Source organism: Falco rusticolus, chromosome 7, assembly GCF_015220075.1.
Source record: "Falco rusticolus isolate bFalRus1 chromosome 7, bFalRus1.pri, whole genome shotgun sequence".
NCBI classification, from domain to species: Eukaryota; Metazoa; Chordata; class Aves; order Falconiformes; family Falconidae; genus Falco; species Falco rusticolus.
In genome coordinates, this window is record NC_051193.1 from 3,206,010 (window position 1) to 3,222,513 (window position 16,504).

Genomic DNA, 16,504 nt, shown 5'->3' on the forward strand with positions numbered 1-16,504 from the left:
TTTGGTCACCCCACAGACACACAAACAGCAGCAGCTATATACACATAAAAGTATTATTTCCATTAACATATATACAGAACAGATTACAGAACAAGGGGAACGAACTGGTAGCATAACAGCAAGTGGGGGGGAGTGTAGTGATAACAAGGTGCAAATTAGCCATGACCAGGGACAAATAACATATATACAGAGCTTCTTTAACAAAGGTGCAAACAGGCCCCCCTAAACAGTGCCCAGGGCTGTGTTGTACCGCCAATGCACTGGGCTCGCTGACCTCTGCCAGGGCGAAGGGTGAGGGAGGGCAGCGGTGGACGGCACAGAGCAGGTCCTGGGGGTAGGAGAAGCTGCCCCCCCTTCCCGATGGCAGGGAAGAAGATCTTGTCTCACTGTAGCTTGCTTCCTTGGTAGCACTGCTTGCTTTGGCACTCCCTGCTGCAGGCTCTGCCCCTCCACAGGGTACAGGCCATACTCCCCGTCAGGCTTGCCTCGCCCCAGGTGCCCTGCTGCTGCCCCCCCAGCAGGGGCGAGGCCAGTGCTCTGGGGCCAAACAAAGCCTGCTAAGGGAATGCCAGGTAAAACAAGCCTGCTGTGATGTTGAGAAAGGAAGATGCTACGGAAATATGCAGGGGAAAAAAAGCCTGCAAGGAAAGGCACTGAGGCCAGCTCTGTGAAATGAAATGGGTCCTGTCTGTCCCCGAGCATGCTCAGCAAGGCAGAGGCCCCGCGTCCAAGCACCAATGGCTTCCCCCGGGGGCAGGAGCCAGCACCCACTGCTATGCTACTCTAATACAACATACTTAAATCTTTAATTACAATTTTTTAAAAACAAGTTTTTAAGAAGTCCCCTTTCACACCCTACCCCAGCAATCAGGAACCCCCCTTGCCCTGCCCCACAAAGAGCCCGGCTGGCTGGTTGCGGGGGGAGCTGTGTAACACTCGGCCTCAGCAGCAACTCACTACAGCTAGGAGAAGCTGGAGCGCCGCAGACAGCATCTCAGGAGAAGGCAGTGGTGGAGTTCAGAACGCGGGAGCTGCTGTCACACTTTGAAGCCTTTGAAAGTTCGCGCTGTGGAGACAAGAAGCAGGAGATGGGGATGAGTGGAGGGAGCGTGCGGCAGGGACAGAGCTGTTGCTTCATGGCTTTGTGAGAAAGCAGGGGTGGCTCCAGGCCAGGCTGCTCCTGCTTGTTTGGGGTTCCCCACCCAGCTCTTGCTTCAGAAGAGGGCAGGAAAGCATTGGCAGCCAGCAGCTGAGAAAGAACTCCGAGCCCTCAGCCTCCAGGAAGCAGGAGGAACCTGTAGCCCAAAGAGCTGCGGGCCAGGAACAGCACGGCTCCCTCCGGCACAGGCTGCCCCTCAGCCGGGGGGGAGCAGGGCAGGGACAGCCATGCCCAGCTGCTGGAGGAAGGGAACGCCGAGCAGGAATCCACCTCCGTGCCAAGCCAGCACCCTGTGCCAAGCCCGGGACCACAGCCTGGCTGCAGGGAAACCCTCGGCACACCCCCAGGGGCACGGCACACCAGCTTAGCTGCCACAGGGAAGAAAGGCGCCTGGCTTTCTGGTGTCAGAAGATGCTAAAGCTTGGGCTCAGCCCATCCTCGTGGAAGGGCAGAGGCTGCTGCAGGACCCCCAGACAGCAAAGCCCCGTCCATCAGTAGGGCACCTTCTTCAGCAGCCAGGGCAGCTTCCCAGCCTTGCTCACCCAGCACACCACAGAGAGAAAAGGTGGGACAACTGCTAGGGTCCCTGTGCAGGCTCAGCGCATGGGGGGACAGCGAGCAGGGTCCCACGCAAGCATTTGACAGATGAGTCTGTGCAGGCAGGAGGAAAAGGCTTGCCCCTGCCAGGGCGTCAGGAGACCCTCCCTCCCACCTCCCACTGACCGAGTTAGGGCAGCACCTGAGCTGTGTGCTGCCAGCCGCCCAGGCCACCACGCTGCAGCCCTGGGAGAGGCTGGGGAGCCACCACCCCCAGAAGGCACAGCATCGAGGGACTCGGACCTCAGGGGGGAGACTTTGCCCAAGCAGCTGGAGACATACCCACCTTATGAGAGCGGCTGCATCATTGCACAGGGCTGTTTTCCAGGGGGGCTGTGCTATATAGGGCTTTGCCCCTGCATGGGGCTGGGAGGTGTCCCCCCCAGCATCAGTGTTTTTCTTGTGTTTGTCTATTCCCCATTGGGCTGCTCAGGGCCTTTATGTGACATGAGCAGTAGTCAGCCTCAGCCACCAAACCTCAATGTTAAGTCCTCTGCGTAGAACTGGCAGGCACTGGCAGGAACAGCCATCCTGCGCGGGGACACCAGGTGCTCTAGGATGAGGGAGCACACCCTCAGTGCTGCCCAGTGAGGAGAGGTGGGTTAAAAGAGGTGAATTACCGCAAATTCAGAATAGCTGCTGGCAACAGAATTAACGCTCTGGTTACGCTGGGCAGGGGCTGTAGGGGTGCACCCACCGCTGAGGGTGGTTCCATTCAGGTGGGACATGTTCTCCTTGTTCTGCTCCCTGCGTCCAGGACGGGAAGGCTTCACAAGCATGCGGCTGGGGGTCCGAGCCTGGCCAGTCTACAGGAAGAAGTGACAGTTAGATGGGACACAAAAATCAAGTAGAGCTAAGAGAGCTGAGCTAGCTTCAATGTTGCTCTGCAGTGCCAGAATAGTTTTACACTCCAGGAGCCCTCCAGGGTCTAGGACCCTGTTCTGATCCCAGAAAAATACAGCACTACACCCACATTTGAAGGACCCCCCAAGCTGCAGGCTCAGCACAGAGGTACACTAGAAATCTGGGCTAGAGGAAGACTTCCCTGAACGCTGCTCCTACCCTCCTCCTCCCTCAGGTCCCAGAAACATCCTGCCAGGACCGCAGCAGCCCAGTGCAGTGGGCTACAGACAAAGAGGTGCTTTTGTACCCCAGGAGCTTGTCAGGGGAGTCAGTGAGACACAGCAGGACAGCAGTCGAGCTCACCCATCTCCTGCCCAGCCCACCCTGCCAGGCAGGGACTCCCTGGAAAGTTCCTTACCTTCCCTCCAGAAGGTGGCAACCGTGATGTTGGCGAGTGGTAGACGGCTCCTCCAAAAGCTAAACGGATGGTACTGTTGGGTGTGGCCCTGGAGTGGAAGGTGCTGTTGAGCTGAGGGGAAAAGCAGAGCACATGTCACACGGGGGGAAGCCACCGGGTGCACTGCGCTGGGGAAACTGAGGTGGAATTCCCGGCTGCACAGAGCTTCCTGCCTCCAGCGCATCACAGGGCAACAGGCCCACTGGTCCCCAGGGAGAACAGAGGTGCCCACGGCCTTGGCCCTTTCCCTGCCTCCCCTACACCCCAAACCCTCCCCCCAGCTCCATGCGGGACCCCAGCCAGCCTAAGACAGGGCAGGGCTCTAGCCCAGTGACAGCGCTCTGCTCCCACCACAGCTACGCTGCTTCACACAGACCGTTTACCTTCCTTACTTTGCCAGGCGTGTGGGGGCCAAGCACTTGCCGCTTGACAGGTGTTCGTGGGGTGCTGCCATACATCATCTCGGTCTCAATCTGGCGGCTTTTCTTCAGGTGCTGTGGGAGAGATCTGCACTTACTAACTGGTGCAGAGCTGTGGAGCACCAGGGGAAGGGCAGGCTTCTGGCAGCGGGCAATGCCCTGCGGACAGTCTGGCACAGCCAAGCAGCAGCTATTTCAACAGAATAGCAGGCATCCAGAGCCAAGCTGCAGTTGTGGCACAGCTGGGGCCGAGAAAGGGGGTCAATGCACACAGACACCAAAAGCAATGGACACCAGACACACCATCAAAGAGAGGTGACTGCATGCAGAGCCACTTCCAGGCAGAGAATGAGAAGACAGAGCCCCGGGCAGCAGCTGGAGCAGTTTTCCAGCTTGTACAGGCAGGGGACACAGACACGCTGGTATTCAATGCAGCTGAGGCTCCTTCAGGCCAAGAGGCAGCACGCTCAGTTTCACACTCACCCTCTCCTGTTTCTCCTTCTCTTTCTCCAGGTGGTACAGCTGCCACTGCTCCATCACATACTCCAAGAACCGCTGCCCCTTCACCAGGAAAGTCCCCTCATGCTCCTGCTCCCAGGCCTGGACCCTGCTCTCCAGCTCCTCCTGCAACTGATCAAGACACAAGGGCAGTGTCAAGAGACTGCCCTCCTGAACATGGGCATCTCCATGCCCAGAGACACCCCTCGCCGGCTCTCGGTGCTGCCCTTCTCTCCTCAGTCAGCACTACACATGCTTATCTGGGACTACAGATTCTTCTCCAGGGCTGAACCTACCTTGGAAAGTGTCTTCTGCAGCTTCGCTCGCTGCTTCTCTTCTTTCAGCAGATTCCCCCCACGGTTGGTGAAGCGACTGGGGTCAGATGCTTTCTTCTAATACAGAAGGGAGGTCAGGAGACAGCCAAACACACCAACCAGTCCCCCAGCCCACCAAACCCCCCCGTGGGACTGAGGTGCTGAAGAAAGCCATCCCTGCTGCGCAGCAACCCCCCCCCAGACCATACCAGTGCCCTAGGTACAGCACCCCATCCCCTCACTGACCCACTGTGGTTTCCTAGTGCCTCCCTGGTCTTTCCCAACAGCCCCTGGAATACGGGAGCAGAGGCATGCGCTACCCAGTGACCCAGCACCCAGCCAGACAGAGCACATTCCTGCCCAGACAATACCTCCAGTTCCAGGAACAGCTTCCAGTTCTCGTCCCATTTCTGGACAGCCTCAAACAGATCTTTGTGTGTTTCATAGTAGCTCTTCATCTTCTCCACCTCAGCTTCGTGGAGATCAAGCAGGGTCTCTGTATAGTCCTCTGGAGAGAATACAACAGCATGTTCAGGAGGCAACAGGGACTTCCATGCGCCAGCAGGCAGCCCACAGCTCCCACAGGGGAATCGATGAACAGGAAGAGCCAGCACCCACCGTCGTAATAGGGGCTGAAGACTTCCCTCTGCTCCTGACTGTAGAAGCACTTGTCCCAGTAGTCAGCCAGCTCTGCCCGAATTCCTTGAATCACAGATCTAATGTTCTGCAGCTTCAGCTCCTCCAGATGGTCCACTTCCAACTGCAACTGCCAACAAGATGAGAGCACAGACTCAGAGAAGGCAACATGAGAAGAGGAGCAGAACAGGATTTATCTTCTGCATAAGCTGCTTCCTAAGATGAGGTGGTCACCAGCACCAACTCCCAGCTTTTCCACGCATGAGGGCAGGATTTGGCCTGCTCATCTCACACCTGACTGCTGGAAGTGGCTTCTCTACTCTGGCTGAGCAAACAAGTGGAAAACACAGAGCTGCTGCTCCCCAGCCCCAGCCCCTCCAAGAGCACAGAACAGTCCTTACAGCTTTCCTAGTTTTGGCTCTGGATCCAGCCACGTGCACCGCAGAAGACTCTCTCTCCTCCAGAGGAACCTGCAGCCTTTCCCAGAGTGCAACAATTCTGGAGCGCAGCTCTGTGCACACAGCTTCATTCAGGGATCGCTGGGCTTCCAGCTACAGGGGCGAGAGCACGGGGTCAGCACCAGCGCAGCCTGGCCCCGAAGGGCATGAGCAGACCATCTGGTATACTGCACCTAGCGAAGCCACTCACTCAGTTCCCAAAATCTCCTTGCAAAAGCTCCCAAACAATGTTCAAACACACAGGTGTGCTGAAAAGCCAGCACTCACTCTTTACATCGTGATGCCAACCATGCCATCAGCTGCCATGCAGCACTGCCTCAGTGCGCCAACATACCTGCTGCAGCAGATTCTGGAGGGCAGCAATGTTGTCCTCAGACAAACAGAAGGCTTCCTCGTCCTCGGTCACCACATCCCGCTCAAAGCTTGTGTCTGGAGTGTGGTCCAGCTCCTCCATCAGGAGGATGATTTGCCGCTTCCTGCTGACAAACTCTTCCTGCCTTTGCTCCTGGAAGTGATAAGTGGCATTAGAAACCAGCGAGCACCTTGCATGCCACCCACAGTGAGGTCCTCGCTCCCTCTCCGCTTACCTTCACAGCGGTCAGGGAGGCCAAGTGGCGCCTGTAACGATCCAGGTCCTCCAGGCTGGGCACAGCATCACTGTTAATGCAGAACAGGGATGTGCAGAGAATGTCACACAAATCTCGATCTTGTTCTTGCAAGGTTTTCAGCTCCTGCTTCCTGTCCCTTTTCTGCTTTAACAACACTTCCACATGGGTGCGCAAATTCTTTTCCATCTGCAGAATGGTACTTCCTTCCTCCACCTAGAAGATTCCAGAAATCAGTTCTGCCACAACTCTCACAGACCTGACTTAGATATTTAAGCTTCCCAAATGAAGACCTGGGACACAAGCCCTATTTCTGAGCAAGTAGTTCCCCAGGAAAGTGTAAACACAGCAGCAAGGAACAAAATGAGGTGCTGCAAGACACCTGGGCTCCTCACAACCACCTCCCAGCACCCAGCCTGCGAGGAGCCACAGCACCTTTGGCTCTACCAGGCATCAGGAAAAGTGGTTTCAAACAGGCATTTTCTCTGCGAGCTCTGACCTCGCTGAGACAGCAGGGCAGAGGCCAGGCAGCAGCAGAGCGTGGCCAGCGGGGTTCTAGGAGTGAAAAGCACTACTTCACCTGGATGGGCTCCAGCTGGAGCTCCTTGCAGAGGGCGTCAAGCTCCCTCCGACACATGGCGATGCTCTTCAAGAGCCGCTCCTTCAGGTTCTCCTCCTCTGCCACCATCATGTCTAGGAGGTCCTGTGGCACGGGTGTGGTTAGAGCAGGTTGCAGGGACAGAAAGCAAGCGGGGACCGCAGGAGGAGTCTGGCAAGGGCATGGGGCAGGCAGCGCGGGGTGCCCCGCAGGATGGGGCTGCACGGGGCAAGGGTGGCACAGGGATACCCGGGGCTCTCCCAGCCCATACAGGGGGCTCCCGCCGGACCTGGCCCATCTGTCCCAGGGACCTCGGCAGAGTGCTTCCCGGGGGCTCACGATGAACGCATCCTCCTCCCCCCCACCTGACCACCGGGGGGGCCCCGCCTCTCACCTTGATGTGCTTCTTAACGACATCGGTACGCTCCAGGCGCTGCTCCTCGGGGATGCCGATCTCCTCCCAGATAGCCCGCAGAGCCGCCATAGCCCGGTTCAGGCACGACACGGCCTCGGCCGCCAGCACCTCACTGAGGGCAATGGGGCCACCGGCCGTCAGCCGCCGGGAGGGGTTCGGGCCCACCGCCCCCGCCCCGGCGCCCGGTCCCCCCCCCCCGCCATCGCCGCCCCGGCCGTCGTCCCCCCCCCCGCCATCGCCATCGCCGCCCCGGCCGTCCGTCCCGTCCCCGCCCCCCCCCCCGCCATCGCCGCCCCGGCCGTCGTCCCGTCCCCGCCCCCCCCCCCCGCCATCGCCGCCCCGGCCGTCGTCCCGTCGTCCCCCCCCCCCCCCGCCATCGCCGCGCCGGCGTCCCCCCCCGCCCCGTCCCCCCCCGCCATCGCCGCCCACCACTGGCGCCCGGGTCCCTCCGGCGCCCGGGTGTCCACCCCACCATCGCCGCCCACCACTGGCGCCCGGGTCCCCCCGGCGCCTTCGCCACCCACCACTGGCGCTAAGGGTCCCCCCCGCCATCGCCGCCCGGGCGCCCGGGTCCCCCCCCGCCATCGCCGCCCACCCCTGGCGCTGAGGTTCCCCCCCGCCACCCCGGGTCCGTCCTCCCGCCCCAAACCAACCCGGTGCCCGGGTCCCGTCCCATCCCCGCCGCTGCCCCGTACCTCTTCCTCATGGCGGCGACACTCTCCGCGCCCGCCGCTGGCCCCGCCGATTCAAACCAACCGCTCCAACGCCCCGGCCGCCAACTGCCGCTGCTCAACCGCCGCTCTACAGCTCGGCCCCGCCCCAAGCCGGCCGCCAGCCAATAGCAGCGAGGAACGGTTGCCGCTTCTAACCAATCAACGAGCGACCCTGGCCCCGCCCTGACGCAGGTAACGGCGCCCCGTGTTTGACAGCGAGCACGTGACCTCGCGCGAGAGCCGCCCCGCGCGGCCACTGGCGGCGCCTGAGCGCCACTGCGCACGCGCCGGGTGTCGCGTGTCCCGTCCCTGTCCCTGTCCCCCGCCCCGGTCTTCGCCACACCGGCACGGCCCCCCCGGCCGCAGCGCCAGCCGAGCCGGATCCGTGCCTGCAGAGATGTTTATTGGCGCTGGGGGGCGGAGGGCAGCCAAGCCCCACCCCCCCGGCCGAGCATCACGCCTTGGCCTCGATCATGGCCTCCATCATCCGGGCGCTGCTGGTGATGGCCGTGGTCAGGAAGATGAACTTGCACCCTGGGGGAGAGGCCCCGGCAATGCCCTGCCAGCCCCCAGGGCTGGGGCATGGCTATACCCCCCTCCCCCAGTGTGTGGGGGACCCACAGACCTCGCCGCCCCCCGCCACAGGGGCTTCAGCCAGTGCCAACACTGAGCACTGCGCCGAGACCCCCAGGAGCCCCTGCCCACCCCCTGCCCCTCAGCAGGCAGCAGCCCCCCCAACTCCTACCTCTCTCCTTCCCCAGGAACCGGAGCGCAGCGATCTCAGAGAAGGTGCAGCCCCCCAGGAAGACAGCGAGGACAATGCGCTGGGACTCCCAGGCCAGATTGTCCTCCACGCTGCTGTCTGGATGGGGCAGAGTGCTGTTGGACCCACCGCCCCCCGCCCACCTGCCCCCAGCCTGGCATTACCTGAGACCGAGAACTCGTTGCCATTGAGCCTGGCATTACCTGAGACCGAGAACTCGTTGCCGTTGAGCAGCCGCACGACCTCCTCCAGGCCCAGCCAGCCCCGGCGCTCCAGCACCTGAGGGATGGCAACGGGGGGCTCAGCGGGGCCGCACCAGCACAGCGGGAGGCACTGACCAGCAACGACCACCACCAGCCCCAGCCCCGGGCAGCAGGCCCCCAGAGAACACCCCAGGAGGAGGCCGGGGCTCAGGGGGACAAGCATGGTGCTCTCCAGGGGCAGGGGGGCTCACCTGCTCGATGATCTTGCAGCTCAGGGGGATGTAGGCCCCGCTGAAAACGTAAGCCATGTCCCGAGGCATCTTCAGGTCATATTCTCCGTCCACCCGGGGAATCTGCAGAGACATGTGGTGCTCTGGGTGCGGGGCCAGCCTTGCTCAGGGTTTCCCTGACCCCGTCTCGGGGGGACAGACGCTCTGAGCAAGCCTCTGCCCCCACCTCCTGCCCTGCCACCCCAGGACCAGCAAACACAAAACCCAGGCAGATTGTGCATTGGAGGGACAGGAATGGAAACGTCACCTCTCCATCACCCCAGGACCCCCCCACTGCCCCAGGACAGAGGCCGCAGAGCCGCCTGCCCTGTGCCAGGCAGCTGCATGCAGTTGGAGCAGGGCCGGAGTGCTCTGCAGGTGAGGCAAGCGTCAGCATGGCTGAAGCACCCAGCTCTTCATCACGCTGGTGAAGCCCAGAGCCAAGGCATGCCAGGAAGCCCACAGTGACCCCCTGCCCAGGGGAGAAGCCCCTCCACTGCCCAGAGTGGTGGCAGCAGCTCTGGCCCCGTGCAGTGCGTGTCTCTGGGGGTGCTGAGCCTGCAGACCCAGGCGAGGGCACAGACTGAGCAGAGCTCCTCTGGCACCAGCGCGGAGGCCAGCAGCCCCACAAGGACATACCAACCCCAGCTTCTTGCTTATGGCTCGAAAATTGCTCCTCCTGGCCAAAGAATTAAACGCATCTGTGATCTTTCCTGGAAAACAAGGAGAAACAGCTCAGAGCCTCTGGCTTAATCACAGCGTGGCTGAGCAGAGGGACGTGCAGAGCTGCTGGCTCTAGAAGAGAGCCGGCAGCGGTGCCCACCAGCCCTGCCACCCCCGCAGGCAGAGCCCACTGCCCCATCTGCAGCACCATCTCTGGGGATGTGCTCTGTGCCAGCAGTGCCCATGTTTGCCCCCTGCTTCCAGCCAGCGCCAAAACAGCAGCTCCCGACAGGGCAGGTACCCACAGGGCTCCCCACAGCCCAGGCTCCCAGGGGACTTGGAGCTGGCTCTCACCGGCAGCGCGGTCCGTCACCAGCTTGCTGACTCTGCTTTCCACAGCAGTCAGGGTCTCTCCAGCTGACTGCTCGGTCAGCAGCCCGATGCGCTTGAGGTTGTGAAAGGTCAGCAAGTGCTCAGGCCCATAGCTCTGGGGAAGAGGGCAGCCGGATCAGTGCGGAGCCCCCGCTGCACGTGGGGAGGCAGCAGGGTGCCACCTCTGTGGGGAGGTGCAGGCTGCTTAGAGCAGCCCAGCAGGCAAAGGGCAGGGGCAGGCAGAGCTCGGGGCACATGCGGAGCCTGTGCGGGCCAGGGCTGTGCTGCAGAGACAGCCTGAGCATCCCTAGGGAACGCTGCTGCCTGGCACCTCATGGCGAGCAGCAGCCGGGAGGGGAAGCCCGGTCTGATGCAATGCTTTCTCTGCTGTGAGTCCCCAGATACACGCACCTGCAGGTACTGGGTTTTCAGCGAGCGGTAGTCTTTGGGGACAAGACCTGTGAGGACCATCAAGGTGAGCTCTGCACCAAGGCTGGGGGGTCCCAGTGCCACCCCTCCCTGCCCAGCGCAGCCAGACACCTCACCGTTCTCTGTGATGGACAGGAGGCACATCAGGCGCAGGCTCTCGATGGGGGACACCTGTGTGGGAGCAGAGGCTGAGCTGCTGCGGGCCCCGTGTCCCTGCAGCGGCATGGGGCAGCCGGAGAAGCCCGTTCCTCCGGCTCAGCACGGTCTCACCTGCCGGTCAATGTGCTCCTCTATGAAGCTGGTGCTCTCACGGATGTCGAAGCCCTCGAGCAGAGCTGTGGCAGGGCAGGAGGCAGTGTCACTTCACCCACTCCCACTTCACACACCCACCAGCTAAGCAAGCTGGAGTCTGGGCTCAGCCTCCCTCCCCAAGCCCCAGGGAGTGAACGGCGCAGGCTTGCGGTGTTGGGCCTCCTACCCCACCATGCATCAGTCCTCTGAGGACGCAGCTTGACCCTATTTAGGATCTCAAGACCCACCCCAGTACAAACAGTCTGGAAGGACTGTGTGCACACAGGGGGCACCCAGCTGTGAGGCTGCCCAGGCCTGGGGCAGTGGGGCTGTGGGTTGGAGTGGAGGGTGGCAGAGTGAGGATTGGGATGGGGGTAGCAACAGATGTGGGACAGGGAACAGCACTCACAATGTTCAGCCTTGATCATCTCCTGGAAGTCCTGCTTGGTTTTCTTTTTCATGATGGACTCGCAAGCACCAATATCTGCATAACCAAGAAAGATAGATGCTTTGGAGGAGTGACGAGCTCTGCATGCAGCTTGTCACCTCAGCCCCAGCCCCACTGTGGACACCTGCACATACTAACAGTCTCTGCTACCCTGCCCACTCCTCAGATAACCCACCCCTGCGGGGACTAGCAGTACCCTTCCACCCCCACTGCTTTCCCTGGGAGCCCAGGCACCCGCTGCAGCAGCCGAGGGCCTCTCCCTGCCCGCTTCCCCAGCCCCAGCTCCTACGCAGGCTCAGCAAGCGATGCTCTTGCTTTAATCCCTTCAGTTCCTGGGAGACAAAGTTCTTCATCTGCTTGATGTCCATGCCGCGGCGCCGCTGTGGAAGAAAGTGTTGGGAGAGGGGTCTGCCAGAGTCAAGAAATTACTCAATAGGAGTTACGCATCTTGCTCAATTTTATTGGCTTCTAACATTTCTTATATAGCCTCAATACACAAGCATGCTCCCAAAGCAAACATATAACTGGTTATTAGCCCCTAAGCACGCGCTGCTCACACACCACTATTTACCATGATTGGTACAAGCATTCTGTCCATGCAGCTATTTGCGTTAGCTATGTTTTAGCCTTGCGGTTTGTTACTCCCTCTATCTACATTCCGTTCTCTATCTCCCTTGGCCTTGCACACGTCTTCCCTAACAGCTGCAACTTGTTACAGCCATGGCCTGTTAGTACAATAAAGTTACTTGGTCTCAGGATTCAAGAATAGATCAAGGCCACTTTCTTCTAAACTTCAGCACAACAACTTCAGCACAATTCTAATGCCAGGCCTATTCTAATTCCAGGCCTGGATTGTGCAGATCCTTAGGGATTTTGTGGCCACACTTCTGCAGCCATTCTTCTACAAGAAAGAGCATCCAGGGAGGTGACCTGGCTGCAGAGGGATGGCGCCATGGGTGTCCCACACTCCGGGGTGATACTCACGTCATACTGTGCCTGCAGGTTGCGCGACTTCTGGCTAAGGAAGCCGAACACGCTGGAGAAGTGCTCATTCCGAATCTGGCTGAAGACCTGCAGAAAGCACCGCAGCAGTCGGTGCCGTGCACGTGCCCTGTGCTCCCGTGCCAGCACAGGGCCTGGCCAGCCACAGCCCCCAGCACTGCAACACCGGGGGTGACTCTTGCTAGCAGCCTGAACAGCAGCAAGACAAGGTGGTATCCTTGCTGCGGGGGTCAGTGCCCCAAAATACCAATTGTTCGCCATGACACACCCCTGCATGCAGGGACTCTGCCGACTACGGAAGCCAAGCTGTGCTTGTAGACTGTGTCTCTGGTCTCTGTGCCCTGCCCCATCCGAACCTCTGCTCCAAGGCCCTGCAGCACCCAGCCACTCCCTGCTCATCAGGCTTAGGGGAGGAAATGCCCTGCTCGGCACGTGAAAACTCACTTTGTCCTGGGCATTGAGCAGAACCTTAATGCTCTTGTCAGAAGAGGTGACGTCTGGCCCAAAATCCACACTCCCTGCAGGGAAGGATGAGGAGCTGCTTTGCCCCAGTAGTAGTAACATACACACACATGTCGGCCCTGCTGCAAAAGGCAGCAGAGACAGGGGACACCCACCCAACCGCTTGGTCAGACCGAGAGCTGTCCCCATAGATGGCCTCCAGCAGCACCCAAAGTCAGGGCCATCCCTGCCGGGGGCAGTGGGGGCTGCAGCACGCAGACCCTGGCCCGATGATGCCAGGCACAAACCCCACAGACTCTCGCTACGCAGGTGTGGAGCCCTGTGCCGCCCCGTTGCCTTCTCCAGTGACCTACCACACTTGATGCGGAAGGTGTCGTCCACCAGCCCCTCGTACACCACCTGGGAGCACAGCGCTGTCACGTAGTCCGTGTCTGCAATGAGAGCCAGCACCCCGGCTGCCCTCCCGCTCCTCGCCTGCCCGCCACAGCCCTGCCCAGCCTCCACCTCTGCAGGCAGCAGCCCACGCCTCCCGCTGCTCCCTGCAGCCAGCGCAGGCTCTCCCTGCCCCTCCAGGCAAGCTGCCAGCTAAAACTGCTTCTCCTCGGCCAGCCCTTGCCCACTGCCCGTCTCACTCCAACCTACCTCTGTCCATGAGGAAGATGTTGCCAATCTCAGGCCTCCTGCCCTGGCCATCGCCCTCACTCTCCTCCTCCAGGTCCCGCCACAGCTCGTAGCTCATCTGTGAAGAGGCAGAGTGTGCCAGCACCGGGGGGAACAGCCCTAGGCCCCCACCGAGAGCCACAGCCCACCCCAGCACCAGCCCCTCATGCACCATTGCTGTGTGCCAGCCCAGCAGTGTGGGCCATACCTTGGCACACCGGCCAATTCCATAGGCCTTGCTGAAAGGCCCATACAGGGAGTTCAGTAACTGCAGGGCTCGAGCGATGGAGTTGATCCAGCGGTGATCTCCCTCCTGCAAGGATCAGAAGACTTGGGGAGTGAGTCTGGGCAGGCTGGCTGGGAAATGGCTGCCACGTCAGGGGAGCTGGCTAGAGATGGACTGAGGACAGAGCGTGCCCTGGGCTTGGCGCTTCCAGGAAGAACATGCACAGGAATGTTCTGGGATGCCCCAAAGCTACTCGGGAAGGAGCAGAGGAGGGGCCAGCACAGGGGGAGCTGTATGTGGAGGACAGGAGGGATCACAGCCTGACAGAGCAGAGCAGCCACCTCCAGCAAAAGCCACTCCAAGACAGCAGACAAGGCCCTGCTGCAAGCGCTGAGCACACTGAACAGGACATCATGCATCAGCTCTGTGAACAAAGCTCTTCTGTCCTGAGCCCAACAGATGGTCAAGGGAAAGGCAGCATCCCCGCAGCAGCATCCCACTGACCAAGAAGTAGTCGCGAAAGAACTCAGGCAGCTCCATGCTGATGATGTCTTCGTCCAGGGGGAGCAGGTAGAAGGACCATTCATCACAGGTGACATCTGAGTTTGGGACAGGGAAAGGCTACAGTTACCCAGCCCTTGGCAGAAGCGGCCCCACAAATGGGTGTGGGGAGCAGAAAGACAGAGCCTTTCCACAGGGATTCACAACAGGACCCTCTCTCCTCCCAGAAGACAGAGGAGAGGCACCGATGCTATGGTGGGCGCACACCTGCCTGCAGGCAGGCAGCCAGGCTCAAGGGAACCTGCACTTCCTGCCCATGCTCCCATCCCTGCCAGCACTGAGATCCCAGTACTGGGATTCAACTGGGATTCTGCAGCATCAGAGCTACTGCAAGCCAGCCCTTGGGGAGGGGAAGGGGCAGGCACCACAGCTCCACTCACCACCAAAGACTCCCTCTTCCTCCAGCACCATCTCACAAGCATAAAACTGGAAGAGAAGGAGAGACCCTCAGGGCCCAGCCAGGCTCCAAGTGTGCAAAAAAGATCTGGTGATGGAAGGGACCAGCTCATTCCCAGGCATCACAATATTTAGTTTTAAGCATTTCTGGATTAGAGAAGTTTTTGGTGTCTGTAAAAGGAGTGGAAGGCACAAAGGCCGGGCATACACAGCACAGTGGGGTAACTGGCAGCAGAGCATGGTCAGACTGACCTTTTGGGGGCTGAAGATAATCTTGTACTTCCTGCTCCTCCCCGACATCTTGTCGGCATTGACAATATCTACAGACAAAAAACACACGGACTCTGCAAAGGCTGCCCACTGCCCTGAACAGACACAATTCCTCTTGTCTGATGAAGCCCAGGGTCCTGCATCTCACAGAACCTGAAATACCTCAGACAGAAAGCAAAACCCCAGGCGTGGGGCCCATCTGCCAAGGCTACAGACTCACCAAAAGCCCTTCTTGTTATAGTTGAAATTGAAATAGCTAGAGTCCGAAATAAATTCACTAAGTATTTATTAAGGCAGGAAAGCAAAAACAGCGCTGGGCAGCCGGGGAGTCGCAGCTCCATCCAGGCTCACAAATTCCGACAAGTAACACAGCCCTTTTATTCTCATCTTCAAGGCCGGTTTAAGCAAACAGTTATGCTCTCAGTCCCATAGCAAGAAGCTGTACGTTACAAACTAAACTATTTTTACACTAAAGTCTAGACGAAGACAAAGTTGTCATAGTAACATGAGATTATGGTTTAACATTGGCCTTGAGGAGGTACATCTCCAACCTCATGGTTAACAGTTAACTCTTTTCTCACTAGACAAAACATTCTCAAATCTGTTACAGCAAGATCATTCCTTTTGTTAAAAACCCCTTTGATCAGCAAATTGCACTTAGTTACTTACGACACTTCTCAAGCCCACTTGACGCTGGTAGCCCAGAGCCACCCACACAGAGCGGGATGCTCCCCACACCTGTGTGTACCACGAGGCAGCTGCAGCCTGAGTCCCAGTGCGGGGCTGAGATGTCACCCAGTGACAGTGGGCAACAGAAAACTGCCCCTCGGCCGCTGACACTCACCGGCAATGTACCTCATCGTCTTGATCCGCGGCCGGACAAGGAAACAGAACCTGCCATCACAGAGGGGAGTGAGAAGCCCCACATACCCAGCTCCGTGTTCCCCAGCCCCTTTCCCTCAGCAGCTCTTCCCTGGGACTGGTCTGGTCCAGTGGAGCAAAACCCTGAGCTGGAAGAGGCGCCTGCCTGCCCCCTCCCCGTCTGTCCCCTGCCTCTTCCCGCCCGCTCCCCAGATCCCTCCAGCCTGGCCCAGCCATGGGGGTGCCGCGGCGGTGCGGGACTCACTGGTCGCTGGTGCTGAGGGCCGGCCGGCTGTCCACCTTGTACAGCTTGTCCACCTCGTGCTGCTGCAGGGAGAGGCTGGGGCGTGAGTGGGCAGAGCCGGCAGCATGGGCAGTGTGGGCAGTGTGGGCAGCACGGGTAGCTGCCCGCCCCGGCCCCGTGGTACCTTTAGGATGGAGACGTTGGCGATGCGGTCCAGAGGGCTCATCAGGTCGGCCTCGATGAACAGGTCCTTCTTCCCGGGGAGCTGAGGGCAGGCCGGGCGTGGAGCCGATGCCACACCGGCTGCCCCTCGGCGCCGGCCCCGGGGCCCAGCCCCCTTCCCGTGCCGGTACCAGGCCCCTCCCGGGTCGACCCCGCTCCCGCCGCCTCCCCAGCGCCGCTCCCGGTGTGCGGGACCCCTCCGGGGCCCGGCCCCGCCTCCCCGCCGGGCCCACCCCGACCCCCGGTAACCTCCCGGAGCGGCCCCGGACCTGCTCCAGCAGGTAGATGAGCTGGTCCCGCGCCAGCCGCTTCAGGATACCGAAGTCGGGCGGCTCGGGCACGTCGCGGCGGCCGGCGAAGGCCATGGCAGGGCGGCGGGGAGCGGCGCGACCCCCGGAACCCCCGAACGCGGCCGCGGCGCCGGCGGAACCCCGCGGCGGAAGTGCCCTG

The 16,504-nt window shown here is 60.4% G+C and overlaps 2 protein-coding genes across 5 annotated transcripts; both read right to left on the reverse strand.

Moving 5' to 3' along the window:
* Nucleotides 1-35: 35 nt before the first annotated feature.
* On the reverse strand, nucleotides 36-8,005 carry PRC1 (protein regulator of cytokinesis 1). 3 transcript variants are annotated; one of them, XM_037393305.1, is made up of 14 exons: nucleotides 7,695-8,005; nucleotides 6,979-7,111; nucleotides 6,567-6,689; nucleotides 5,969-6,202; nucleotides 5,716-5,886; nucleotides 5,325-5,474; nucleotides 4,906-5,053; nucleotides 4,659-4,795; nucleotides 4,270-4,365; nucleotides 3,959-4,105; nucleotides 3,449-3,550; nucleotides 3,018-3,128; nucleotides 2,377-2,562; nucleotides 36-1,066 (listed from the first exon to the last, which is right to left on the reverse strand). In XM_037393305.1, exons 1-14 carry the CDS (start codon nucleotides 7,703-7,705, stop codon nucleotides 995-997), a joined length of 1,821 nt encoding a protein of 606 aa, XP_037249202.1. In that variant the 5' UTR covers nucleotides 7,706-8,005; the 3' UTR covers nucleotides 36-994. The 3 variants fall into 3 exon arrangements, with proteins under 3 accessions (XP_037249202.1, XP_037249203.1, XP_037249201.1); XM_037393306.1 differs by having other exon boundaries at nucleotides 2,454-2,562; nucleotides 3,440-3,550; XM_037393304.1 differs by having other exon boundaries at nucleotides 3,440-3,550.
* A 91-nt stretch (nucleotides 8,006-8,096) lies between these two features.
* Nucleotides 8,097-16,496, reverse strand: VPS33B (VPS33B late endosome and lysosome associated). Of its 2 annotated transcripts, none has more exons than XM_037393301.1 (23): nucleotides 16,324-16,496; nucleotides 16,017-16,097; nucleotides 15,854-15,915; nucleotides 15,572-15,621; nucleotides 14,710-14,777; nucleotides 14,442-14,487; nucleotides 14,005-14,099; nucleotides 13,483-13,587; nucleotides 13,257-13,353; nucleotides 12,968-13,045; nucleotides 12,597-12,670; nucleotides 12,135-12,221; nucleotides 11,440-11,530; nucleotides 11,112-11,186; nucleotides 10,682-10,746; nucleotides 10,528-10,582; nucleotides 10,394-10,440; nucleotides 9,965-10,097; nucleotides 9,587-9,660; nucleotides 8,930-9,031; nucleotides 8,640-8,754; nucleotides 8,458-8,574; nucleotides 8,097-8,246 (listed from the first exon to the last, which is right to left on the reverse strand). In XM_037393301.1, the coding sequence occupies exons 1-23, from the start codon at nucleotides 16,417-16,419 to the stop codon at nucleotides 8,167-8,169; spliced, it is 1,893 nt and encodes a 630-aa protein (XP_037249198.1). In that variant the 5' UTR covers nucleotides 16,420-16,496; the 3' UTR covers nucleotides 8,097-8,166. The 2 variants fall into 2 exon arrangements, with proteins under 2 accessions (XP_037249198.1, XP_037249199.1); XM_037393302.1 differs by having other exon boundaries at nucleotides 8,679-8,754; nucleotides 16,324-16,495.
* Nucleotides 16,497-16,504: the final 8 nt, after the last annotated feature.

Excerpts from the sequence above, each read along its gene's own strand:
- PRC1 (XM_037393304.1), bottom strand. Across the intron at positions 5,054-5,324 it reads GAGCCAAAACTAGGAAAGCT|TTGCAGTTGGAAGTGGACCA; the intron begins GTAAGGACTGTT and ends TCTTGTTGGCAG. Across the intron at positions 3,129-3,439 it reads CGCCTGGCAAAGTAAGGAAG|CTCAACAGCACCTTCCACTC; the intron begins GTAAACGGTCTG and ends TTTTCCCCTCAG.
- VPS33B (XM_037393301.1), bottom strand. The coding sequence starts at position 16,419 with ATGGCCTTCGCCGGCCGCCGCGACGTGCCCGAGCCGCCCGACTTCGGT. Across the intron at positions 13,046-13,256 it reads CATCTTCCTCATGGACAGAG|ACACGGACTACGTGACAGCG; the intron begins GTAGGTTGGAGT and ends CTCTCATTGCAG. Across the intron at positions 12,671-12,967 it reads CACCTTCCGCATCAAGTGTG|GGAGTGTGGATTTTGGGCCA; the intron begins GTAGGTCACTGG and ends CCTTCCCTGCAG.